General features: G+C 37.1%; 1 protein-coding gene across 1 annotated transcript in view; it reads right to left on the reverse strand.

Moving 5' to 3' along the window:
• KIF6 (kinesin family member 6) overlaps positions 1 to 21,141 on the reverse strand; it is a 161,572-nt gene extending 140,431 nt beyond the window's left edge. The window contains exons 1-3 of the mRNA XM_065631980.1: positions 21,076 to 21,141; positions 20,009 to 20,118; positions 16,720 to 16,794 (exon numbers count right to left, since the gene is read on the reverse strand). Of these exons, the coding sequence (XP_065488052.1) occupies positions 16,720 to 16,794; positions 20,009 to 20,118; positions 21,076 to 21,141 (251 nt within the window). The remainder of the gene's footprint in view (positions 1 to 16,719; positions 16,795 to 20,008; positions 20,119 to 21,075) is intronic.
• Positions 21,142 to 27,637: the final 6,496 nt, after the last annotated feature.

Genomic DNA, 27,637 nt, shown 5'->3' on the forward strand with positions numbered 1-27,637 from the left:
ATTTGCATTAGCTTTGTATACTTTTTTCTTTGACTGGTGATTTTTTGCAAGAATGATATTTGGCCTCTTGAAAGGCTGTAGGTATCAGAATTTGTGAACATTGATACACTACAGCTAAAGAATCTAAATATATTTCACATATGGCTTCATTAATTGCAACCAAAGAAAACTGTATCACGGTTAGAAACTCATGTAAGGATACAGTTATACCAGGGGTCTTTTTTTATTCTGAAAATACTACTATACTAAACTATCAGACTACTTTTAGCTTGAATTAGAGTATTTAGGAGAACCTGTGCTTATATCAGCTTAGTAAAATCTTCATTTACTATGAAAACACAAAAAACCATATTGGTAAAAGCAAACTTTTCTGTTGGAACTGTGTCTGTACAAGAAGCTTCTGTGGAACAGCAACTGTAGCTATGCAATGGCACAGCTTGAAATGACATTCAAGCTCAATCATCTTTTTTCATACCTCTTACTTCTACTTACAGAAGTCCCTAACAAAAGTCTAGTTCAAATATCTTTCTCTAATTCACCACACTTTCATCGTTAACTCCCACCTGATTTCCACCAAACAGAAGATAAACTTCAGGACAGTGGTTTAGCTGCACACTGTGGAGGAAACATGGACCTCAGCTACAGCTGACACACTGAAGGGAATTTTTAAGTTGTGACTCAACACATTTCAAGATTTTTGGTCCTGGTTTCTTTCAAAGGGAGAGGGCTTTTAATGCAACAAACAAAAAGCAGTCTCCTAAATTATGGTGATCTAGATTCCACTACTGATAAACAGCACAATTCAAAGGGACTATTTTTACATGCAAATATAGCATTTTTTTCATATTAGTATGTGGCAAAATTTCTCGCACTATTTATGAAGACAGGGTCATAGTTTTCTCAAGTGAGACCCCTTTTATGGGCTGACATGTGAAAAATAACTAAAACATTTCATTTTTTGCTTGATATTAAAAGTAAAATTTCAGGTATCCAATGTTTAAAATCTCTTTTGATAGTCACGGTTGACTATCATACATTTCTCTTGTACAGCTCTGTCTCAAAAGAAAAAATATTAAAAGTCTAATTTCTATTTGATTTTTTTGTGAGTTATTGTGAACTGTCCTGAACTTTAAAAGTATTTTAAGTGCTCCAAGACTTTATCCTTCACACCGACCGGCTATAAATAGTGAGGTAAAAATGATAGAGGACAAAATTATTTTTAATTTTCACTTGTCTGTAAAAGCAAACAAAAACTGAATAAAATTACCAGCAATTATTAGAATCAAAAAGTAACCAGTGATGGAATCAGTTACTGACTATAATACTCAGATGGCAAATCAAACCAGGACTCATGAGAGTCTATAGTTGACAGGATATATAATAAAGAAATCAGATTAGACTGTCAAGCTTTTTTTATTTCCTGTCAATATCAAAATATTTCCTGGATTCATCAGTCTCAAAACTGTTCTACAACAATCCCAGCAAATCCTGACAAAATATATGAAAGCAGTATTTGAAAACAAATAATCAAGAAAGAATTATTTTGTTGATAAAATTTATCAGAACCAAAATATTCTTTGGATTTTATTTACTACACTTAAAGACCTACTACTTTAGCTAAAGAAATGCTAAAATTATCCTTATGCATATTGTTTATTGAAAAAGTGATAAATAAGCTAAGATTTTAAAAAAAATAAAAAGGGGGCAAACAACCCTTGCATAAGAGGAAAAGAACTATGTATAGATAGCTGCTGGTCTGGCGCCACAAGTGATGCAATGGTCTCCAAGTTATTAAAGTTTATTTAAAGGCCTGAGTGGTTGCCAAATTGCTTATTTTAGTCCATTACAGTAGGATGTCAGAGACAAAACCAGAAACATGTTGAAAGGAACTACAATGAACATCTGCTCCCAGAGACCAAAGCGCCCAAAGAGAGAGTATATAAAGATTTGAGATTCCAGATGTTAAAAATCAATACAAGTATTATTATAAAACACCTCATTCAGCTATCTTAGGAATTTCTGGTGCCCACTGTCAGAGTATCTGAATGCTGAAAACAGTAATGAGTTGTCATAACACAAAGGGTATCAAAAGAAGCTCAGAGATGGCAGGTTCAAAACAAGCAAAGGGAAGTGGTTCTTCATGCAAAATGTAGTTAAACTGTGAAACTCCTTGCAATGGGGTGATTTGGATGGCAAAAGTTCACACAGGCTTCAGTAGAGACTGGACTAACTCATGAAAAAAAAAATTCTCTCAGGACTACTAAACAGAGAAATCAGAAAGTCCCTAGTGTACAAATGGCTAGAGGGTAACAGAATACTTGGAGGATGTAGCTCTACATGCTTACACTGGTTTTGGTTGGTTGGTTTTGCTTTTTTCCCTTGAGCATTGACTTAGTCCCTGTGAGAGATAACATACTGGGATAGATGGAACTTTGGTCTGACCTAATTCAGTTGTTCTTCTGTTTTTACGTATCTGCCCTCTGGCTCTTCAGCTTTTCTAGATCTAGCATTTTGGGTTGTTAAGTTTTCTTACTCCTTCTATTCTTTAAAATTGTTAAAGATATATATTTTCAACTACTGTGACACGACCCCTGCACAAAGGTGTGTTTTGCAATGTGTATAAAAGAAGTGCTGTGTGGCTGCAAACTCCTAACTTGAGCTCCCTGTACTTCACTAAAAGCTATTGATTAAGATCACCACATATGTAAACATAGGATAAAATGTCACACACCGTACACTCTCAAAATAGCTACAAAAGTCAGTGAGTTTTCTTTGTGTTATTTGATTCATATATTTATTATACTTATTGCAGCAGCACAGCTCTGAACAGTTTTCAAGAAAAGATTGAATGTTCAGAAAATGTGAATATATCAATGTCAATAATGTATTCTCACAGTCCAATGTAATTATAGGTAATATTAATGTAGCATTACAGAGATGCACTATGAAAGTGTTGGTTATGATTCTAAGGGTGATTTTCATCTTGGACCTTGAAGTGGAACTCAATCTTCTTTTTTATGTATGTGTGTATAATTATATATAAAATTGCATCCTGTCCATATTTATAACACTCATTCCTTTCATTTAGAGTATATTAAAACTAATAACCAAGCTAATCGAAGAAAAGTTTGCTTGAGGTGCTAAGGAAGCCTATAAGGAAGAGAACTACCAATGACATAAGTGAAAATGCTGGCAAAGCCTTCTAAGAGTGAAGCCCAAGCCCGTGAAGACAGTATGGAGAATACATCTCCTTTCTAAGTCTAGCAAGAAAACCACCTTCATAAAAGACAATGGACTAGGAGTTCAAGTGGGACTGACAGAGCTCCTTTGGCTTCGAAGCAAGCTGAAGACTATGATCTAATCTTCTGAAGAGTAGATGGAAAGACACACTGAAAAGTCTCTACTGTATCAGCTTGTTCACAAAGAATTACACTTATGAACTAAACATAACCAAAGCTTATGTGTACACATCTATGTTTATGAAAGAACAAATTTCAAAACTGAAGATGTGTGACCACCAATCAGGGTATAATATTCTGAATATCAGCCAATGTCAGTTTTGAAAGCCTGTATGTGATAAAGTCTACATGGATTAAGTCATATAAAATCTATGCCTGATGTTATTAAATCACACTTCTTTGAAGGAACTTCTCTTGGATTCAATGGGAATATTTTAGCAATGAGGCTTGTGGAGAAACTACCTTCATAGCAAATACTTGCTAAACATATACTGTGCTCTTTTTCCACTTCTAAGAAATACAAGTCAAAAATAAATACCAAACTTTATCAATCTAGCTTTTGTTCATTGTCCTAAGGAGTTTCACACTGAAATGGTAACAAAATATGCAGGTGGACCAATAACTAATCAATCAATAAATCAATTAAACCAATATCTATTTACTAAATACTCTGCAAGTTTAAGATACATACAATACTGTTTTCAACCTAAGATGCAAAAACCTTCTAGGAAAATAAAAATATGGAAAACTTCATAACCCTTTAGGCACCCATAAAACATTATTTTAAAAACCAACAAATTACACTGCAGAATTACCCTTGACAAAGTGAAGGGTCTCTCAGATGCTAAGAGTTAGTATAGTGAGCAGAAAATATACACATTCTCACTTTCGTCACAAAATGTAATCACAACAGGTGCCTAAAAAGGTTGGCAACACCAACTATGAGATGACAGGAAGAGAGTGTATTTTCTAAACAGCATCCACCAAAAGGATGCTTGAAGTTTCTCACTTGCAAATTAAAGCTGTCCGTAACGGTAGTGGAACTGATTCTCTGTTGGGAAGCATCTCTCTACTGCCTATTCTGCAGAATCTACTTTGCAAGATGTCAGTTTACCCAGGCAAATTCTGCATCTTTGCTCTACAGATTCTCTCGACAAAAATCCCAAACCTTTGCTAAACGTAGTATTTGAAAGTACACAGGTTGACATGGTTATTGATGGTAGTCTTGTGAGGACTTTACAATATGCATACATAAAAATCATACACTAAAAGGATATTTTCAGTCATGTTATCAGAATATCCAGAACATTGCAATTTTTTTTTTCTTCCAGGAAGATGAGTTTTGGCATTATTAAGGAGACACTTTGTTGAATAAATTGTCTCTTTACTACTTCAAACAACACACATCAAAGACACATAATCCAAGAAGAGGCTTTGCTGAAAAGATCTTTCATGAATTTATGCAATGTTGTATCGCACTCTATTCAGAAGTTCATGGACTACTTCCAGAGAGATTAGCTAAAATGTTGCTGGAGAAATCTGTCTCTGATATATTTTAGCAGTTACGCCTGTTATGATTGTCAGAGTTCCTGGAGGGTCTTATTTTTTTAATAATACAAAGCTCAGAACTATGAAGCCTACTACAGAGAAAAATAAGTTTTAAAAATACAATTACTAAAACTGGTCCAAATTTATATATTTGTTTCACTGTGTTAGGAAATTCTAAGAGTTCATTTTCCTTACATGCTAAAACATGCAGGCATATATTTATAACACTTAGTGTTATACTTATCTTTCATAAAAAGAAGAGAAAGTGCTATTCATCACAAGCCACATAAAGCAATCTTTACAAGGTAAAACTCATATCAGTTTTACTTACAGAAATATTTAGGGTTAGCTTTAAACATACAGAAAAGGAGATACAAAAAAAGTCAGTTTCTAATAACTAATTTGTCATTTCAGCTTTGTTTCTACTGCTTTACAAGCAGCTATGCCATGTTCCTATCTGGAAAATGTGGGCCAACTTAAATGTGTAAAGGGAAAATCTAAGTTGTCGTGTGTGTGAGCAGTAAGTCTGACATGTTGGACTTCATACCTGTAAATTACAAAATCCACTGAATATGGACAAGTGTCATTGGCCTGAATTGCTACATGTAAAGAAGTCTCAGAAAAATTACCCAAGACCTCAAATTCTGTGAAGATAAGATTTCCAGAAAAAATGATGACCCTTTTGGGAAAATACAGATATATAGTAGTTCTGCAAACAAATGTATTTCGATCTTATTTAATATTCTGAGCTGTCTACATATCTTGTTATCAACATGTAGGAGATCTCTGTTACATGCATGACTGCCAAGAAAGGCCCAAAAAGGTCACACTCTGCAAATTCAAATAGATCAGAAGAACTAAAACAAAATGAATCTTAATATTTTAGATTTAAATCACGATGCCAGAATATTAAGATTTCCCAGATTTTGTAGCATAAGTAATAATTATGTCACTACTTCTTAAATATATATTTTAAAATTGTATATTTTTGTGTTTCAGTGAAAATCCATCTGGTCAAGCTACATGAAGACTCATATCCCAAAGCTGTATGCATGAAAAAATTGTAATGTTTGCTAGATACAGTGATTTGAAATTGAAATATATGCCTATGTGACAATATATTCACATATGCATGCTGTTTGTAAAGGTGTGGATGATAAATTTTAGTCTTGTTGGTTTTAATCATTCTAAGAAAAGTAAATTTAAAGCAAAATATTAGTGAGGAAATATGATTACCTTCTAAGCATTCTGAATTTATCAACAAGTATTTATCTAATAAGCAGCTCTCTTCACTAAAGTTATACAACAAAAATTTCTCTTGGTGGAAGTCAGAATAAGACAGAGGAGAAAAAAAATCATAAACCAACAAGAAAACAGTAACGACAGCTAATATCAGTTTTAATGAAATACTAACATTAATTGTAGGCAAACAACTCCTAATCTATGAATAAGTATTGTTTTATTACAGTCCTAAATCTTTATCCTATTATTCTGCAGTATAATTTCTAATCTAATTATATGCCCATTTCAAGATGATTTTAACACAGAAAAAGGTTAGATCAGTACTTACATTTTATTCAAAGAACTGAATGCTTCTTTCCTGGTTAAGCAGTGAAAAAATATCACTAGTTTTTAGAAACACAACGACTTATGCTTGACACAAAGCTAAACATAAAGAAAGTATTGTACACGTCCTGTGTGCTGCAGAATTGAAACCACACCTGAGAGATTGTACACAACTGAATAAGGTGATTAATTTGATCACAGTGCTATATAAACCTAACCACGTGTTATGACAGCAACATAATTCAGCACGATGTGATGCAACAAAACAAAAATTTTCAAGTTTTACCTCCAAGCTATTACACAGACTACCAAGAAATCTCCCAAAATGATGATCTTTGAGACAGAAACTACAACACTTACAATATTTTTCTCATCAGAATATTGAAATAATGAGCAGAGGTTTAGAAAACACACTGAGAAAGAGTTCTCCACCTGCAAAGCATCACTAAGACCATGATCCAAGGCTTAAGTCAATGGCCACCTTTGCAATAATCCCACCGAGTTTTAGATGGGATCCAAAGCGTTGGACAATTTGATGCGATTTTTTGCCAGTGTAAGTGCTTAAACACGCTACAGTATTTAAACATATCTGTATGTTTCAAAAGTACTTCTAATACTTGATGAACTCCAAATATACATTCTACAAATTATTTTTTCCAATTAACTTGAAATACTCTTAATTTTAATACTCCTATTACTTGGGAGAAGAGACATAACAAAAAAGCAGCAAGCTGAAGTAAAATTTCCTTAATTAGTTCACTTGCAGCACAACCTTAAAACTGCTTCATAACCCAAGTACTGTTATACAGAAGCTTATATAATGATGCTTGCTCAAGAAAATCAGTTTTGGCTTTATGAAAACCGAATTATAACACACTTTCTCATCTGCTCTGAGACACTGATGAAAAAAAAAACCACCCACAAAACCATCAGTCAATGACTAAAATAGCAAGGGTTCAATATTTTAAAAGTGCCCTTATCTGTGGTAAGACAGATTAAAAAAAATCCTCAGAGTCCAGAGCGGGAAAAAAAATATTAATAAGCAATAGTCATTACATGTAAGGACTTAGCTAGTAACACCGAGGAAGAATAAAGAAATGCTGTAATACTGTAACTGCAACTATGATGGTCTAAAAGCGTAAGAAAAACCAGATCTTTAGAGACAGGCAGCATCTTTTACCAAGCTGGGAGGAGTGGCTGACACGCCAGAAGGCTGTGCTGCCATCCAGCGAGATCTGGACAGGCTAGAGAGTTGGGCAGGGAAAAATTTAATGAAATATAACAAGGGGAAATGTAGAGTCTTACATCTGGGCAGGAACAACCCCAGGTTCCAGTGTAGGTTGGGGAATGACCTATTAGAGAGCAGTGTAGGGGAAAGGGACCTGGGGGTCCTGGTGGACAGCAGGATGACCATGAGCCAGCACTGTGCTCTTGCAGCCAAGAAGGCCAATGGCATCCTGGGGTGTATTAGAAGGGGGGTGGTTAGTAGGTCGGGAGAAGTTCTCCTTCCCCTCTACTCTACCCTGGTGAGACCTCATCTGGAATATCGTATCCAGTTCTGGGCCCCTCAGTTCAAGAAGGATAGGGAACTGCTGGAAAGAGTCCAGTGCAGAGCCACAAAGATGATGAAGGGAGTGGAGCATCTCCCTTATGAGGAAAGGCTGAGGGAGCTGGGTCTCTTTAGCTTGGAGAAGAGGAAGCTGAGGGGTGACCTCATTAATGTTTATAAATATATAAAGGGTGGGTGTCACGAGGATGGAGCCAGGCTCTTCTCAGTGACAACCAACAGTAAGACAAGGGGTAATGGGTTCAAGATGGAACACAAGAGGTTCCACTTAAATTTGAGAAGAAACTCTTTCGAGGTCCCTTCCAATCCCTAACTTTCTGTGATTCTGTGATCTTTTACTAGACTCACTAATATAATCGGAGGAAAACAAGACTAGGCTCAAGGCTTCAGTGGACTACTGGTTTTTTGGTTACATTAGAAAGGCTCTGCCTCTTTCCTTACAATCTTGCTAAGCAAAAGCTGTCAGTACAACTTTGTGTTGATTATCAGACACATGACAATTCTTTCTAGTATACTCATACATTAAATGTAGTTAAAGGCCATGTGCTTTTTGCTCCTCAAAGTTTCTTACTCAGTTATCGGTTAACTTGCACTTTCTAACTTAGGCATAATTAGTGGTGATTTCAAAACATGCACCGTGTGAAATTGACTTTTACTTTAAAAATTCGTTTTAGATCCAGATCCCTATTCAAATAAATAGCTGTTGCAGAGTTGTGTGCTGGCATTTTCAGTCACCCAGCTGACTTGCCTCAAGCCTAAAAGATGTTTAATTCCTAAATAAAGGATATGATACAGAAGTCTAACTCATGCAAGCAATTCCACTGAAATTGATACATACATTATGTTTACAACTGCTTAATGTTCCTCAAGTGAGAGCTAGACAATTTATGGGTAGTCACTACAGTTTAAAATATCATTCAGTACTTTGTCCTTGAATATCTGAGACAATATAAATAGTGGTATAAAGCCCAGTGACAGCAGACAGAGATTGAAAGCAGACTGAGGTTGGTTTATTGTGGTTGGTTTTTCTGACTACACTTTGTTTTAATTTCCAGTGAAGATCACTTGTTCTATTTAAAGTTTATGGACACAGAACTTTTCATTTGTTTCTGTACTCACTGTTAACGAGAATTCAGAGAGGCTTGTGCCTAAGTATAAAGAACAACTCAGCTTCCTCTGCTGCTACACTGCTTTTGCCAGATCAAAGAGAACAGTTACCTTCAAAATTTGCAAAAAAATAAACTCTCCTCCTTGAGCTCCATGTCCAGCCTGGACCCACCCAGTAGAAGAAGGATACTATAAAGAAATTGGAGTGAGCCTGACAGAACCAAGTTACTTCAGACGGGAGCAAATCACATATACGGGGAAGCCAAGGGAGCTGTTTTCTGTCAACCTGGAGAAGAATAAGCTATGCATGTACCTAATTACCACCTGCCATTATGCAATGGATCATTACAGAGGTGGACTCAAACCCTTCTCAGAGGCTTACAGTGGTAGGACAAGAGGCAGTGGTCACAAGTTGGAAGAGGGGAAATTCCAAGTGGGTATAAGGAAAATGTTCTTCACAGTAAGAACAGTTCAGCCCTGGAACAGGTGCCCAGATGGATTCTGGGATCCCCGCCTTTGGATATCTTCAAAGCTCTACTGGGCAAGGGCCTGAGCAACCTGATCTAACCTTGAAATATTTTACCAATGTCCCTCACTTTCCTTCTTCCTACCTCAGAAAAATAGACTCACAGTTATTTTATTAAAAAACAACACCACCAATAATGCAGTCCTTGAAAAACCAGTCCTCAGACATGCCATTTAAGATAAAAAGAAGAATTTCATTCACAGGATCTGGAAAACAAGTTTTCAGGGAGCATTTTTCTATATAGAGACTAAGTATCTAGGTATTTTCCATCACTTGGAGCTCAGGTTAAAGTTTCTTTTAATTAAAATAAAGTATCTCAATATGACATTTTTTCTTTATGCCTTTGCCAGATTTATGGAACAAATCTAATTTGGTAATGCCTCATCTTTCAAAAACAACACCAATTTCCAAATGTGCATGTAACTGTGTTTTTGAGAGCTTAGTGTAAGCAAGTTTCCTTAGAAATTTCAAAGCGGATTTCCTAAAAAAAGAGAAGGTGTAATACAATTTCTCCTTTTAACTAAAATCTCTGAATATATTTAGAATTCCACCATAAGCACTGCAGAAGATAAGTGACACAGAGACAGTCTGAGTCAAAGCTATCAAACTGTAAGCTATAATAAGGAGCTTTCTTCAACATTTTTAAACTGTGCAATTTAAGTAAAAATAAACATGAGCAACTAATAGTGGTTTGAGATGAAACGCTGATTAAGCTTTTCAGTTTTTATTGCCTCATAATTGTACATACTTTCAGGAAGAACTGCTAGAATTACTGCTCCAGTTTCTCAATTTAAGGTAAATTTTAAACTACATTTGTTTCAAGATGACATTCAAAAAAATCCTTTACTATATACAGATTCCATGGGTCTTTTGTACCTAAATCATCCACATTAGCAATAACACAGCTGTGATGTGAGGTTGCCTGCAGGTGACCCAAGCCACTACTTCCCACACTATGTCACAAATATATCTGGGTCAGAATAGATAATTATTCATACAAGCCTATCATTTAATTAGTAAACAAGCCTGATGCTCACACCTTAACAAAATTCCAGAAAAAACAAACAAACAAACATCAAACTCCATTACCAGAGCATAGTTGTTTTACTAGGCATTTGCTAGGCATTTTAATCTTATTAGCATGAAGATTTAACAAGTCTTCATAGAATGGCCAGCTATGACCACAGTAGCAAATATTGTATTACGCTGATGATACCAAGAGATTTTAACCTGGATGTGGAGTCACTGTGCCAGGCCTGGAAAGAGCAAGTAAGTGACTGGCATCACAAGGGTCTTACAAACATTTTAATCATTCAGTCCTTTTGTATCACAGCTTACGTCAGTTGACATTTATATTGACATCGCAGTACCAAAACTGTACAAGTCTTCATTGAGCTCACTGTGTTGGAAACAATCTTTCCTATTAGGGCACACAGCAACCTGCTCTACCAGCCAACAATCTCCACAAATACAGAGGCAACATGCTGCAGTTGCACTAAAGAAGCCCAGAAAGCAAGCAGGGGCAGAGGGGAAGGGAATGTGGATAAAAAGGGTGGAGAAAGAGCTTCCTACATGTGACATTCATATAGGAGGATACATAGATATAAGCAAGATTTTGGAATGCTCAGGTAAGCTCAGTCCAAATAAGAATGAAAGTTTAGTGCATCTTCTAAGGAACTTAATTCAGATTACTTCCTCACTGAAACAGAGAGATACAGGTAAGGAACCTGTACCTGTTTCAGGTCTCCTCATTAAAAAGAACTGCTTTATTTGACTCCTCAAAAGGATGAGTTCTATACACTTCTTTTGAGGTCTAATTTCTTTAGAGTGGAAAATAACTCTTAATAAGTTTTGTTGAGATGGAAAACAACAAATAATCAGTTTAATGGTAAGTTCTGGCTATTACATAATGAATAAATGTTAAAGACTGACTTCTACTTTTCTGTTCTCCTGTCACATATGATTCCTGCTATTGTATTTTGAAATTTTCATGAAGACAGTTTGCGCTCTTACAGCTAATGTTGTTAAAACTATCTTAAACTTCAAACATGTTGTATATGTAAAATTACACTGTTAAATACCCAAAACCCCACCTTGTATTCAAATTATACACAAGTAAAAATAAAGTGAATTAAAAAATAAATGGAAATTCCAGTTGCACATCAATTATCTTTTCCCCCAAAGCTAAACATTTGCATGGAACCAAATTTTGCATAACTTTATACAATACCTGAAATCAAGGAGTTTCTGAAAGACCCAGAGAAAGCTAAAAGAGCTATATAAACCCTATGTAAAAACAAATTATTATAGCATTTCAGATATGTGGATTTTATTTTTATTTTTCCACAATTTAAGGTCTACCTCACAAGGAAAATACAAATTTTGTCATGCTTCGAAATGTGACAAAGTCTGCAGATTAAGTACTATCAAAGGAATAGCCCCATTAATACTCCATTGTTCTTGTTAGAAGAAATTTACAATAAGGTATTGTATATGAAAAGGAATATCAAGAAAGCAAAAACCTGTTCCTTCTGCTGCAAAAAGATGTAAAGGTATTTTTATCAGTCTCTAATAACTAGCTTTCAAAGTAATAAAGAAGCATGAAGAGTTCAGAAATAAGCGTTTACAGTGTTTAAGGATCTCTCAATTTCTTTTACTCTGTGATGTTTAAAAACAGAGGTCATAATTTATCTGAAACCTTTTATTTGGAATATTCTTTTATTTATTACAAAACCTTGTAAACTAAGTCAGATTTCATGTTTCAAACAATTTTTTATTCTAATGGCTCGAATTTAAGTGTGATTATTCAACTATAATCCTATCATAGTCAGTAAAAGCTCGTTTAGCATTACTCTAGCTTAGATGGTCAAAAGGAGACCACAATTTTTAAGAAGATTCATATCCTTTTACAATCTACTGAAATTTCTTTGGAGAAATTTGTAGATATGTTATTTTTCCTTGAATACAGAGTAAAACACAAATCTCTGAGTTGTGAGAAAACCAAACCAAACCAAAACCAAAACAAATAGCACAAACCACAGACTACAAAACCCCAGGTCCAAATACTTATTATATTACCTTATTCATAGACTTAGACAGAAAGAAAAAAATAAAATAGCAGAAAAGCAAAGGATGGTCACTGGATTTATATAAGCGTATAAATATATAAAATATAAAGCTAGAAATGTCCTATTAAGATGTTTAGTCTGCACCCTGTGGCTTTGTATTACATGGCAATCTAATGATGTAAATATGTCTTCAAAACATTTTCAATTACTGGTGAAATATTTTCTAAAACTGGAAAGAGAGACATTATGAAATACAGTCAACATTATAATGATGCTGTTCTGTGAAATATTTTGACTACATATTCTGTAAGAATAAGCAGAAAAAACAAACAAACCAACCACAGAAAAGAGTAAAGGGAAGTAGCTTGTATATTACAGATGCTAATTCTTAGGATAAAAACAGCACGAGAAGAAACTAAAATTTGTGGCAATGAGAGTATTATCCTGGAGGCTTTCAGATCTTTCAAAAAACCCTAGGTGTCATTAGGTTTATAAATAGCAGAGCTGTTTCTTATTTGCATGATACATCTGAAGAGAAAATGTTTTCAGTGTTATTCTTCAATAACCCAAAAGACATTGGCCATATTAGAACTGAAAACTAATTTTAAGCACTAAGATTTTCTACTTAATTTCTAATTGCATTCACCATCATAACACTAATATTTGAAGCATTGTAAAAGTAACCTTGTTCTGTTGTTACGCTAAAGCAATGCTTAATTGTTAGCAAACTGTAAAAGGAGGATGTTATTTTCTCTATTTTTTGATAGACTTAGTGCTGCTTCTTAAAGATCAAGTTTGTTCTGCACAAAAAAAATAATCAAGAATACATATTTTAAATGAAAAGAAAAAGAGGAAAGTACGAACAAATAATAAAAAGAAACCAAGTAAGTAATGACCGAAGCATTAGAAAGAGTAATTAAAAACAAAAAACCAAGCAAATCACAAGTTTATAATTGTTTGCAGAGGCTACCACTTTTAACTGAAGAAACAAGTCAATTGAACTAATGTCTGGTGCCTCTGAAACCACAGGGAAGATGACAATGTTACTGGACTTGAAGAGAGAAAAGTAGTGGCCCAACATCAAAGAAAGCACACTTAAAAGGAAACAAACAAATAAAAATAAAAAAGAAAGTTGCATCTAATTTCCATTCATCCAAGAACAGAATCCTGAACACTGCACTGCTGTTTTTAGTTTAAACAATGCCCAAGCCTTTTTTTTTCTGAGTATTCAAGTCTAACTGAATTTTCTCATGACTGTAGGCATGCATGGCAAAGAGCCTCAAAATGTTGCTGAACTATTTCATTGATACTTTCCTGCTACTTTATTTTCCCTGACAATACACAGACAAAAACTGTTCCCCTAGTACAGTTACTCCAACAACAGAAATGAGTGCATTTGCAATGTTTTTTTCCTGCAAGAGAATGTTGACATAGAAAGAAACAAATAACGAAGAACGTTTTGCTATGAAAGACTCTGGTCTTTCAGAGTAACGGGCAATTCTTATTGTCCCACAATGGAAAGGAAAATTGAGTCATTAACTATAGGGTGAAATAAATTTGAGGCACAGTTAAGGACTCCATTAGCCAAGGAACCTCATGACTATGAAAACATTTTAAAATGCATACTTTCGCCTAAGAAAAGGTAAAAATGAAAGAAGAGGATGAGAAACAGGAACATGCTTCAGGTATTGCCTACTCTACTATAAAAACACAAGCAAAATTATCCTTCAATATTATCAGTAACAATAGAAGCATTTAGAATATGAGCTTTAATATATTATAACACTCAGTGAAAATAGTCTGGATTAAATTAAGAATTATTTTATAAATCAGTTTTAGTGTTAAATTTGAATACTTAGCTAGAGATAATTGTATGCCTAAACAACAATGATTTTAATAGTATTTAAGTACTTAGAAATCTCTAAAAATCAAATCTAAACTCTACACAATGGAGCAAATTAATGTATAAAAATCTTGTGTCAGCCAACACTGAAAAAAAAAGGAAAACAATACCATCTCCAGTTTATTAGAGCACTGTATAGGTGAATTATTCAGGTAGAAAAGCTTCCCATATTCTAGCAAAACACTGCAAAGGAAAAGCATCAGGTCTGTCTGTTGCTAGTTAGCTTTGATACTCTGAGTTTTTGTTCAGGATAATTTAACCCATAGCGTGTAACAACAAGAGTTTAATCCTTCTCTTTCCAAGCACAGTCAAATAAGATACAGAAGTTTTTGTCTGCAGTCACCATTAAACCCAGAAATATTTAAAGTAAATGAATTAACCTGAAGTTAATGTTATCAAGTCAGATAAGCAAAGAAATCCCTTTGGGGTGTGTCCTGGATTTGTTAAAAATAAGTTTATCTTTTAGTGAATTTCCCTGTCAGCTAAAGTCTTTTAAATAACTGCAGTTTTCCTGAAAGTTAGGTACATGTTTTGGTAGACATAGGAATGGAATGCAAGGTCATTGATAATGGTGCATCCCGCGAGATGTGCAAGCAGGAGGTGAACTGAAAATTGACCAACTAAATATTCCATCCCATTCACGTCATACTTCATACAAAAGTGGGGGATCACGAGGATCTCGTCCTTTTTCCTTATGGCTGACACTGGGAGAGGACCTTGCGAGTTGTCCCTGCGAACTGAGGCCTAGTGACAGACTGAATCCAGTTCCAGTTGCCTGCATAGCCTAGTCCAGGACTTCGGGTGCCAGCCCTACATCTGCTGGAGCAGTTGCCGGGACTTTCGAGATTGGTTTTATATATTTTGTATTATTTTCTCTATTTTTATTAGTAGCATTAGTAAAACATTTTTAATTTTTCCAACTCTTTTCTCTCTGTCCTTCTTTCCCTCCCAATTGCCTGTCCTTAGTGGGAAGGGGGGAGAGGGAGGGGCTGAAAGGGAAAGGGCGGGGAGAGGAGGTTAACAATACATCTGCCACGGTTTTATTGTCACCCCGCAGTCAAACCATGACAGGGTGAAAGAAGAATATATCAAAAACGTTTTAAAGCATATTTAACTTATCCTAGTAGTTTCAAATTCACTGGCTCTTCATTTTCACCATCAATTACTCTCCTGCTTTATGCGGGACTTTTAAGAAGAAAATAGAGGGAAAAATCAAGCAAAATGAAATTATACAGAGCTAGGTATATTTTTACTTCCAAGTAACAATTTGAGAACAAGTGTCCAACAGAGGATGTGTGTTTTCCTACAGGCCAGTGCAACAGGCTGAAGAATAACTTGCAGAATCATAGCTTAAACCAACAGATGGGTCAAACAATGAATGAGAAAAGTTGGTAGCTAAAGTAATACTTCCCAACTCACTACAAGTTTATATTCTCAGCAGTAAGTTTGGTAAACAAACCAACATTATGCAGAAATTCTGCTTCCTCCATTGTGGGATTTTCTCCCCCGCTAAAACCAGTGCTAACGTCAGCAATGTGGGCATAAGCTGAGCAAAGAGAATGTCATATTGGAAAGTCCACCACTCCAGAGTGACATTCAATCCACACAATGAATGAAGGGGGCTTCTACATCAGTCTTAAATGTTTGCCTTTGCAAACTCTAAAGCAAGAGCATTGCTTGATTATTATATGGAGGAAGAAAACAAAAGAAGTGCCAAAATCATTGCCCTACACATTAAGACAAAAAAAATGAGGGCAAATTTGAGAATATATCCACAGGAATTAAGTCAGGAGTGTCCCTAACTTAATCAAAACTAAACAGAGGGATAAGATTTTCATTAGGTTTACCCCTTCATGGAACTATATAAGGAATACTTTTGTAATGCAATGAAGTGAGCTTATATTATAGAAAAAAAAAAATCTAATTAGACATGGATTTCTATGCCTATGTAACAAAAGGAGCAACAGTAGCAGTGCTATTTTAGGAGTTAATAATGGAACCTTACCATACATAAAATTCTTAGGGGATTCTTGCATATCTCCTAGATTCAGACACATCAGTATTTAGCAAAATTAAAACATCAATCCATTTCTACAACAGTGAGACAAACACTTGCCAGTTCTCCTCCAAGTAATACAATAAAAACTATTTTTGACCCTGTGTTACCCCAGTTTCTCAGAAGATCAACAACTTACCATTCTGCTACTGGTTTGGCAATGTTGTCAAAAACCACATCTTGTTTTGCCTCTTGATCAAAAATTTTCTGAAATCTGAAAATATTAAGCAAATAATAATTGCTTAGAATCTTAAAACACTACTTGATTCAAACATTTTTGTTTGTGTTTGTAATAGTCAATGTTTACATCATTAGGCTTACATAACTTAGTACAATGTTTGCCCTGTAGTCTTAACCACAGCGTGCTGTTGTGCTATTGTACATAAATAGTCTGTACACAGTGCTGCTTTGACAAGATCTGTACAATAAAATCCTCTGATAAAATGATGTGGCTTAGAAAAAAATAAACCGTATTCTAAATCTATCAAGAGAATCAGTGTTTGTAACTGGCACCACAATGAAACCTGGATAAATAGATTACACTATAACCAAATACAGCATCCCACCAATATAGTCAGGCTCACATTTTTTTGTAACTACTTCCTTAATTCTGCTGCAGTTACTGCAAGTCACAAGGAGATATTTAATTCAATCTAAGTTTTGTCACTTCCCATATAAAATATCTGCAGCTGCCTTACAGAATCAAAGAATACTTCAGGTTGGAAGGGACCATCTGCTCCAATCCCCCTGCTCAAATGAGGGTCAGCTACAGAAGAGGTCTGTACGGTCAGGTTTTGAGTATCTCCACTCACAGAGACTCCTCATTGGGCAACCTTTTCCAGTATTTTATCACCCCGCAGTAAAAAAGGTTTTTTGCTGTTTCCTCTATTTCAATTTCTGCCCATTAACTCTTCCTGTCACTGGGCACCACTGAAAAGCATTTGACTCCATCTCCTTTATTCTCTCCCTCACCATCATGTGTTCACACACATTTATAAGATCTGCTTGAGCCTTCTCTCAGGGTAAACAGTCATAGCTCTCTCAGCCTATCCTCATATGTCAGATACTCCAGTCCTTTAATTATCTTTGTGTCCCTTTGCTGGAGCCCAGAACTGGACACAGAACTCCAGACGTGATCTCACTGGTGGTGACTAGAGAGAAAGGATCTACTGCCTTCACCTGCTGGCAAAGCTCTTCCTAATGCAGCCCAGAGGCTGTTGGCCTTCTTTGCTGCAAATGGTGTATTGCTGATTCATGTTCAACTTTGTGTTTACCAGGACTCCAGGTCCTTTTCTGCAAACCTGCTTTCAGTCAGCCCTGAGCTGATCATTGTTATTTCTCACCAGGAGCAGGACTTGGCATTTCACATTGTTCAATGTCATGAGATTCCTCTGGGCCTATTTCTCCAGCCCTTTAAGGTCCCTCTGAACAGCAGCACAACTATCTGGTGGGTCAACCGTCACTCCCAGCTTCACAAGTTCTGTGAGCTTACTGAAGTTTCACTTGGTCCCATCACCCTGGTCATTAATGTTAAACAGTACTGGATTGCAGTATTTGATTACACCACTAGTGACTGGTCTCCAGCTGGACTTCATATCCCTGATGACAACACTCTGAGCCCAGCAGCTCAGCTCATTTTCAACACCCACCCCATGCATTTATCTAGACTTTCCTGATTCCATTCCTCAAACAGCCTTCCTGGATCTCCTGACCCTGCTCCCACCTCTTGTACACTTCCTTCTTATGTTTGCATTTAGTCAGGAGCTGTTTGCTCATCCATGTAGCCCTCCTGCTGCCTTTTCATCGTTTCCTGCTAATCAGGATGGACTGTTCTTGAGCTTGGAGGAGGTGATCCTTGAAAATCAGCCAGCTCTCCTGGACTTCTCTCCAGATCTGTGTCTCATGGGATTCTTTCAAGCAGGTCCCTGAACAGGCCAAAGTCTGCTCTCCTAACTCCAGTGTCGTGATCCTGCTTTTTGACTTGCTCTCTTCAAATCTCTGATCAGTTCCTTCACGTTTGCAAATAAGAAGTGTAGCTGAGCTTCTCCACTCATTGGCTCTTTAACCGTATGTTAGGAAGCTGTCATTAGTATGTTCCAGAAACCTCCTGGACTGCTTATGCCCTGCTGTGTTGTTCCTCTTATCTGGAATAGTATATTCACATAGAACTTCATAGGGTATGCAGAAAGGCACTGCACACACCAAGTGTATAGCAAGGCACCATGGACTGCCAGGGATTATACAGTGTGTACAGCATCAGAGACAAATGTGATACACAAAGTATAAAGGCATATATTCTCTCCCGCTAACCCTTAATTAGTCAGGTCATTCAAACAATTGTGTTTGACTCTCATATTAAAAAGTAAGAACAAATACAAATAATGCTTGAAACAACCAGGATAGACAGACTGCACTAAAGCATGAGTTTTATGGCCAAAAATATGCTTGCTCCACAGCGTTATTTTTGCATTGGCTTATATATAAGGCATAGTGCTTCTCAAAATGCAACTCTGCAGACTTTGTAATAAGTGGTAAAGTCAGAAAAAAACCAGCATTCATTAGGGCTGGCTAGGGCATCTGCAACCTGAACTAGTTTCACATGTTAATCTAGTTGGAAAAGGCAGCTCCTCTCTTCCCAAGCAGAACAGATTTCCTCAGCTGATGTAAAATGACATCACTCTGAGCTGCAGATGTTTATCTGGAGCTGTCTTTTTTAATATCAAAGAGCAACAAATTTACTTGATTTGGTATTATAAAAAATAGAGAATATTCCCATTAGAAAAAGACAATCTCAACATAGTCATTATGGATGATTATGCATCTAGTTTCCTCACTCATCAAAATTTTGCAATGTTGCCTCCAAGTTTTCTGTTGAAAAGATAAAAATATTTGATATTTCTAATACTTATTTTTAGTTTCTAAAAACTATTTACATTCTACAAGCGGGTTTTTTTTCTTTCAACAATCTTTGGTTTTCTTTACTGTGTTTTGGTTATGTCTGAAACACAGTTTTTAAACAGAGCATTTTACATCAAGATGTCTTTAGCCAGCCTATGCCAACTCATTAGATCACAAAAGAACACACCATTCTGCATCCAGTTTTCATATGCAAATTCAAAACAAGCTGTAAAAAAAAACCCAACTGCTAAATGAAGACGCATTTTCTGAGATAAGACTTAGAAATGTGTAATGACATGCAACGGATAGACAAAAACCCCACAACTTTATCAAACGCTATCAAAATCGTTCACATGCAGAGCATAATATACTGAAGTATTCCTCTTGTTAGTGGAGTTGTATAAAGATAAACCTAGTTATACCAAAGCTTGATTTAAGAATAGGTTTTTCCAGGTTCTATAGATTTGTATCACTACACAGTGACATCAATCACTAAAGGCAGAAGATACAAAGACAAGACTTTTACTTACTTGAACTTGTAGCTCTCTCGTTTATTATTGACAAACCCATCTGCTAAATCACGTGGCACGATAATCTCCAGGCTGGACAGAGATTTCTCATCATCGTCAACTGAATAAATCTAAAAAGCATGGATATGAATTCACAAAATAATTTTACCAATAGAACAGCAGAGCTCTTAGGTATAACACTTATGTAAGCTTACCACCTGTAACTGACTGAAGAAAAACTTCATGCAAATTGCATTGTGTACCCTGGCTAATCAGTGTGCGAAAACAGCATTGCAAACCAGAATAGTTCTGCTGACTTCAAAAGCCCTTGGTACATGAGCAGATCCTCCTTCAGCTATTACATAACAAAACAACCACATTCTAACACCATCCTGTTTGTTACCATGTAAACACTACAACAAGATTTGAAACAGAAACATAGCCTCTTTGACGTAATTAGCTTACTAAATGACTGTAATGTCTGAGCTGTTATAAAAAACAAAGCACAGCCCCCATTGCAACTCCCGCTAAAAAAGCCTGGAAGAATACATTAGGAAAGACTGTGACAGAATGAGCAGAGCTGGTTTAGAACGAGAAGACAATGAAGAGACCTAAATGCACAATTTCTGAGGAATGTTTTCATTATCTTTATTATCCCTTGCAAGGACAGCTAAAGACTGGGAGCTACACGTTCCCCTCCAAAGTTCAGAACAGGGTTGAACTGCATAAACCCAGTGACCAGCGTCAAATGTTTTTTTTCCTGTGCAGTCTTTCTCTAACAACCAGCCAGGAAAAAAGTTCCTCGTCCCCTCCCCCAGTAATTACAGTCTACGCTCCTGTACTTCGTGATTTTGTCAACTTAAGGCTTCGGAGAACAGTACAGGGCTGTGGCTTTCCGCTCCGCACCCGATGCCGTCCAAGCCCCTCAGCCCTCACAAGCCGGCCGGGCTGGCGGGCGCGGCGTTTTGCAGAGGGGCCGCGGCCACCGCCCGCTCCCTCCCGCGTTCAGGCCCGCGGGCCGCCCCGTGCTTCGCCTCAGCCGCCCCACTCCACCCCGCGGACGCACAGCAGCGGGCTCCCCGTCCTACCCCCGCCTGCTGCCGCCTGCCCAGCGGCTTCACCCGCGCGTACACCCGGATGGTTTCCTTCACCATCGCCGCCCTCCGAGCGTGGGGCAGCCGGCGGCGCCGCCCGCCTAGCAACGGTAACCACGGCACGCTACCCAGCGTGCGCCGCGGCGGGACCCGGGGCACCCGGCACCCTCGGGATCCCCGCACGCCCGCGGGGTCTCTGGCGGGGCTTGAGGGAGCGAGCGAGCGGCCGGGTGCCACCTGCGAGGGGCGGCAGCCGCCCCCGCCGGTAGGTGACCGCCTGCTTGGCCCGCAGTGGTAATTCCCCGCCAGCTGTTCTCCCCGAGGCCAAAGTGTAGTGGCTGTGAGAAAACGGAACTTGTGAACGCCGCCCGGCCGAGGGCTGCGGGGTTTAGGTGGTGTGTGGGTCGCTCTGTTGGCACACCAGAAGTTCCCCGCTAGATCCGTGGGGTTGTGCATTACCCGTGCGTCCAGGCGGCCTTCTGCCTGAAACCACTTGGTTCAAGAGAAGTGTCTGTTGTTAACCAGCTGGAACATCAGCAAGGGAAATTGGGGAAAAATACTGAGATCACATGCAATGATGACATCAATTTTTAAAAATTCTAATATAAAAAAGGGTTCAGAAAAAAAGTGCTAGTGGGAAGTACAGGGTGTTGTCTTGTTATGAGAGCTAAACTTGCACAGAAGTAATAATAGGACCCTGTTTTTCTGTGAAGTGGTTACCAAAGAGTCACACAAACAACATGGTGGTGTTTTGGCCTTAGTTTTGGTGAGACACAGTGGTAAAGGCCAGATTACAGTAATTACAAGCTCACTAATTTAAAGTAAGTGGAAAACTAGGGACTCTTGTTACGGAGGATTGTAGAAGTTTCTTTAACTCAGATATGGTAAAAGTATGTTGAACTTGTATGCCAAATAAGAAACACAGTAGGGGAAAGGTTTTATGTCCCAACTGAACGACTGACTGTCTCAGAAAGCATATGAGGCATAAGTAGTGAGCCTTCAGGGAATGAAATGGAAAAGGACTGAAGTCAAGTGCAAAAGTCAAAAGGGTAAAAATGAAAACAAATGGAAAATATTACTCGGCGATTAAATAGATGACACTGGAATGGGATAATGGAATAAATAGTATCTTCTCAGCATTGCTCCAGAACTACAAAAAAAAAAAAAATTGTCCCTTGTCAGTAGGGATGGGGATGCTGAAAGTGATGTCAGAGGCAGAAGTGACTGGTAGGAAGGAAGCATGAGAGGGAAATAACTGCAGCGAAGAGGGAAGCAGAGCCCACAGAGTTCATTGAATGGGAGACAGGGATTTGGGAGGGAAGAGTAGTCAATTTCAGTCCCAGAATTCTGAAATAATTGAGACAGTTAATTGAAGTTCCAGGAACTGTGTTTTTTTGTTGGTTTCTTTGGTTTCGTGTTGAAAGTAATGCAGGAGAGTACAGCATTTTCGGAAAACTGCAAGTGTAAGTAACCCTTGTTATTTAGCAGCTTAGCTGGATTGTGAATTAACTGGGCAATGGACATTGAAACACTGCTACTGACTGGTGTTCAGTAGCTGGCACATGGAGTTGGGTAATGAGACCGTATTACTTTTGGGACCAAGTCTGATGTGCAAAGGCTTTAGATGTCCTTCGACAAGAAGTCTGAGTGGTGAACTCTGAACCAATGGCATAGTGAAGAGACACTCAACTGGGTTTGCATAGAACTAGTCTGAATGTGATATGGCCTGCACAGGTAAGTCAGTGAACTGTCTCAGACTCAGGCTGCTTCCAGCATAAAAACATAGTCTGAATTTCTGAAAAGTGAGAAGGAATCGTGGGCCACCTGCAGAATGGTCACTTGTGCAGTAAGAGAAGAACAAAGATAACAGAAAGGACTCACAGATATTCTAAAATACCCTTTTTATTGCACAGCCATCCTTGCAGAAATGCTGGAGTGCTTGCCTTGCCTTGCCTTGCCTTGCCTTCAAGAAGAGCGTGTTAGCTCAGTGGCACCCAGCTCAGCGCTAGCACTCTAGACTTGCTGGTCCTTCTGCAAAACAAAAGCTGTATCATTAATGTGAGCATCAAAATTACCCAGGTTTTCCTCTTGAGTGGAGTATGTGGTATGTTGACTGCAGAAGATTGGAGATCAGTGGAAAAATTGTAATAAGGGTGAGAACCTAGTCAAAGGTGATCTATTATAGTTCGTTAAGAAAAACGGTATTCTTGGTCTGTAAGGAAATTATTAGTAGACTTTTGTGAGGAAGCAGATCTTATGTAATATTTTAGTTAATAACTTTGTGCCAAAAATGGGAGTGTATATTAATTAAACTCTGATGATGTGGCTGAGAGTCATATGTGCTGAAAAGGATCAAGATATCTAGGAGAAGATGAATGACTGTAAGGATTAGAGGAATAGATATAGATAACCATTAAATGTGGTGTGAGTTGCAAAATCGGTCAGGCATGTAGGACTGACAACTAATGACAGCACATTCTGCTACAATCTGGAATCCATTCAGCTAGAAGTGTCAGAAGATTTTCTGGTTGTGGAAGTCCACATGACAGCTGCCAATGAAAAAAGGCAGCTGTGGTTCGTTCTTCAGTGAATTGAGAATGTGTCCTACAAAGGAAATAAAACATTCACACTGTGTACAGAGTCCTGGTGAGACCCCCAGGATACTTATTGTGTGTGTTTATGGTCAAGTCTTTTTATTTCTTTGAGCTTTTTATATGAGGGCTACTAGAACGATTAGGCTGATGGAGGTTTTGCTGTAAGAGAACAGACCAGTAGGACTTGATTTATTTAGCAAAGGCTAAATGAGAGGCTATTTGCATGTGTATAAATACACTGTTGGGAACTGATGTGGAAGTAAAAGAATCTTCTAAGATAGACATAAGAAAAAATGGAAATAATTTAATGTGAATAAATGCGCACTGGAAAGTAGAAGAAAATTTGAAGCATTAGGTGCTCCATTGGTCCCTTTGGATACTGGAGAAAACATGATAAAGTTCTGAAAGAGTACTATGTGATCACTTCTCTTAGCAGAGGTTTGACCCAGAAGATGAAATAAAGAACCTCTATTCCAAAAGGCATTTTTAAAAGATCACTGAAACATTGTTCTAAAACCATACTAGGAATGAGAAGGCAAAAACAATGTGAGTACTTTCTCTTCCCCCAAGTCACTTGATGGAACTTACCTTTACCTTATTTTGTGGTCTTAACCATGCTAATATTTCCCTGCCTGGATGTAATGTATACCTGTCTTCTGTATAAGGTCACTATCAATGGATAATCTGGAATTTGTTAAAAAAACCCATGCTCTCAGTTGTAATTTTTAGTCTGCAGGGAACCTTCATAGCTTTAAAAGCTACAAGGCATACACTGCTCCTAATTAGATCAGTCAACAGTTGCACATTTCCGAGAAAATATAAAATAAAAATCTCCTAGTCAAAGAACTTGTGCAGCTTCATTATTTATCTTATTGTGCATCTTTAGGTCTTCATTTCATCTGTAAGAAATCAACCTTTCTCATTTCACTGATTCTCATTTTTCCAGTCTCTAATGTCTTTGTCTACTTCAGCTCGTCCAGTACAGAAGATAGTAAGAAGCTGAATATGGTTCTTCTAAATCTCATCACCATGGTTTTCATTTTCCTGTAGAGCTTCTGAGGCATTTAAACCCAAAGTTCCAAATAATGTAGCAGTGGCAGCAAAGAAAGTTGTTTGCTGCTTCAAATTGAACAATAGCACTGTTGCTTACCAGAAGGCTGAGATGCTTAGAGGTAGAGCATTTTATCTCATCCTCTTAAGGCAAACTCATACACTCAAGCACGGTCAAGAAAGCAAAGACAAGACAATTTCCTCACTTGGTTCAATCGTTCCAGCAACTTAAAATCAAAGTCAGGTGTTGTCTGCACTCATTTCAGTAAGTTGAATGCAACTTCTGCTTAGGAGAAAGAAGTGCTGATAAGTACTGTGTGACGTTCGAAGTGGTTTCAGGAGGAATTAATTTTGTCATTGAGAGAGATTCAATAAGAAATTATCACTTTGGAGTTTTAGGAATTAATGGACAACGTTTTATGTTGTCTGTTATACAAAAGGTCAGATTTCATAGCTTTAAAGACACTTCCAATTTCAAAACAGATAACCTCTATTTTTTTCTGTCCTTGAGTTATAACTTGCTTACATGTGAGTAATTTTGTGTAGGATTTGAAAAGTGTCAAGCAGGGGAAAATTTGTGCCATTGTGGAAGACAAAAAGTGTAACAGGCTCCCATTTTTGCAACTGTTGAGAGACAGGCATTTAAGAATGAAGACATATGGAGACCTTTTAAAAAAACTAATCTCCTAATATCTTGTAATAATACTTACTACCTCGAAGTATCTTATTTGCTGAAGTAATGTAGGTATTAATATGACTGCTACCTTTTCATAGGCATTAGTCCCAGGGAAATTTTTCTAAACTAGCATTCTTTTTCTGGAAAAATGGTGTAAATGATCAAATTAGTATGTACAGGTATATATGAGGACAGAAACTATTTGAAACTTTTAAAAGATAATTAAAGGATTAATTATACTATTTATTTTCTTCGAAGCTGTAAAAATAACACAACTAACAAAATAATAACAAAAAACCCCAAATAACACAAAACTTTCATTAGCCAAAAGAGATTAAGACATCTGTCTCAATCTCTTCACTATTCCATAATACAACTTAATTCTCATATGAACAGGGACTTGATTAGAGACCCCACTGTGACAAATCTACACACTATGTCCAGTGCTTGCTAGAAACTCTAAGAGAAAATAAGTTAGAAAGATACAAGAGAAATACAATGGACAAAAGCCATCTTTTTAATCCACAATTACAGAGTTGCTGATTAAAAGAAATCTTTTCTTGAAGCCTAGCTGAAATACTAAACTGTTTTTTAAATTCTTTGTAAGATTTGAAAAAGAGGCCTTTCATTAGAGGTAAAGAGCTGATTACAGAGATGCAGGAATTGTAGGATGTCTTTCTGTTATTACCATACAATAAGAATTGGTTTTGGCATTTGTATTTCTCAGACGTTTGAAGAAAGTCTTGGAAAATGGAGCCTGAAGGTGTCAGTTGACTATTCTGGCTAATGTACTGGTCTAGAAATGGATTGCATCTTATACTGGAGACCTGGAGAGTTTTCGTTTGCTTTGAATTTACTATGTTTAAGGTCTTCTTTTTGTCTTCCCTGGGAAGAATTTTTGGCAATTGCATTTACTAAGCCTCCGAAATAAGTGTCAAGCCTTTTTCAGCTCCAATACTTGAGAAAGTGCTCCACAGAACACAAGCACCCTATAGACTTGAAACAACTATGTGACTTTATGAGTTACAGGATCTGGCAATTACATGTTTTAAAAAGGTCAGCCATTGCATTCTGATTTAAGAATTACAACATCACAACTAATCATCCGCCTTTACCATTGTAGTTTTCTCCCGATTAAAAAAATAATATGGGTCATATTATATACTGGAGCTGGCATTCGAATAACTTGTGCTCCACTATGTCACCTAGCAACTTAATATGCTTCCAAGTAAACAGCCTTGTAAGTTTTATAATAGCCCAAACTTTCAAGTCTTTTCATTTTCTGAAGTTTTACTTTTCATAGACTTTACTTATTCTTGGCAAATATCATGCCATTTGGCTGAGATAATGACTAGAAGTTAGAACATTAAAATCTTTCCACAGATCAACTGGACAGGATGAAGGGCCAAAGCTCTTGCCAAAGTCTGAGTTTGTCTCATCATCCAACTCCTGGAAACATTTGTGCCAAATGCGTATCTTCTACATGACCAGAAACTCTTCCTAAATGACCAGTACTTAAGATCTGAAACTTGGCCTAAATTTATGCATGATATCTGTTGAATATGTTATACGAGCTCTGCCAGAAAGAGTACAACCTTTATTTGTAAAAGGCATGGTGATATGGAAACTTATGTTTCTATATTTGAATGTGAAAAAGTTGTGGCAATATTTTTTGATATTTCAGGCATAACCTATAACCTTTGTCTTTTCTGCATATGTGTTCAGTATTGAAATGGTTAATGCTGTCATATAAACTGTTTTATTCAGCTTTTACTAGTCCAGCCCCATGAGAAGAGCAGGGATGTTTCTGTCTTTTATGCTACTGTTACAATCCGTTTCTTAGGAAACTGTGCTAGAGCTTCATGTGTGTCAGAGTCTCATTTGGAAAGGACCTTAAAATTTCACTGCTGTTCTGACATTCATACCAAACACATTTATATGTTTCCTAAAAATGTATGTCTTAGTAGCCTCATTCAAGACAGAAAACCTCAAAATATCGTCCCAAGGGTTTGTGTGTATGCATATATGTATACATATATGTTTGTATTTTTTGTCTGTTTTAGAGTAAACCAAAATTCCATGGAGAAATTTAGGGTCCTTAGGACTCTGACTGCAACAGGCAACAAATATTTTTTCTAAGTTTGTTTCGTTTCATTTTGTTTTATTTGGTGTGTTGGTTTGTTGGGATTATTTTTGGTCTTCTGAATGGTAAACTGCATCCTTTGTTGTAAACTAC

The sequence above is a fragment of the Caloenas nicobarica genome, chromosome 3 (assembly GCF_036013445.1).
Source record: "Caloenas nicobarica isolate bCalNic1 chromosome 3, bCalNic1.hap1, whole genome shotgun sequence".
In the NCBI taxonomy this organism is placed as follows: domain Eukaryota; kingdom Metazoa; phylum Chordata; class Aves; order Columbiformes; family Columbidae; genus Caloenas; species Caloenas nicobarica.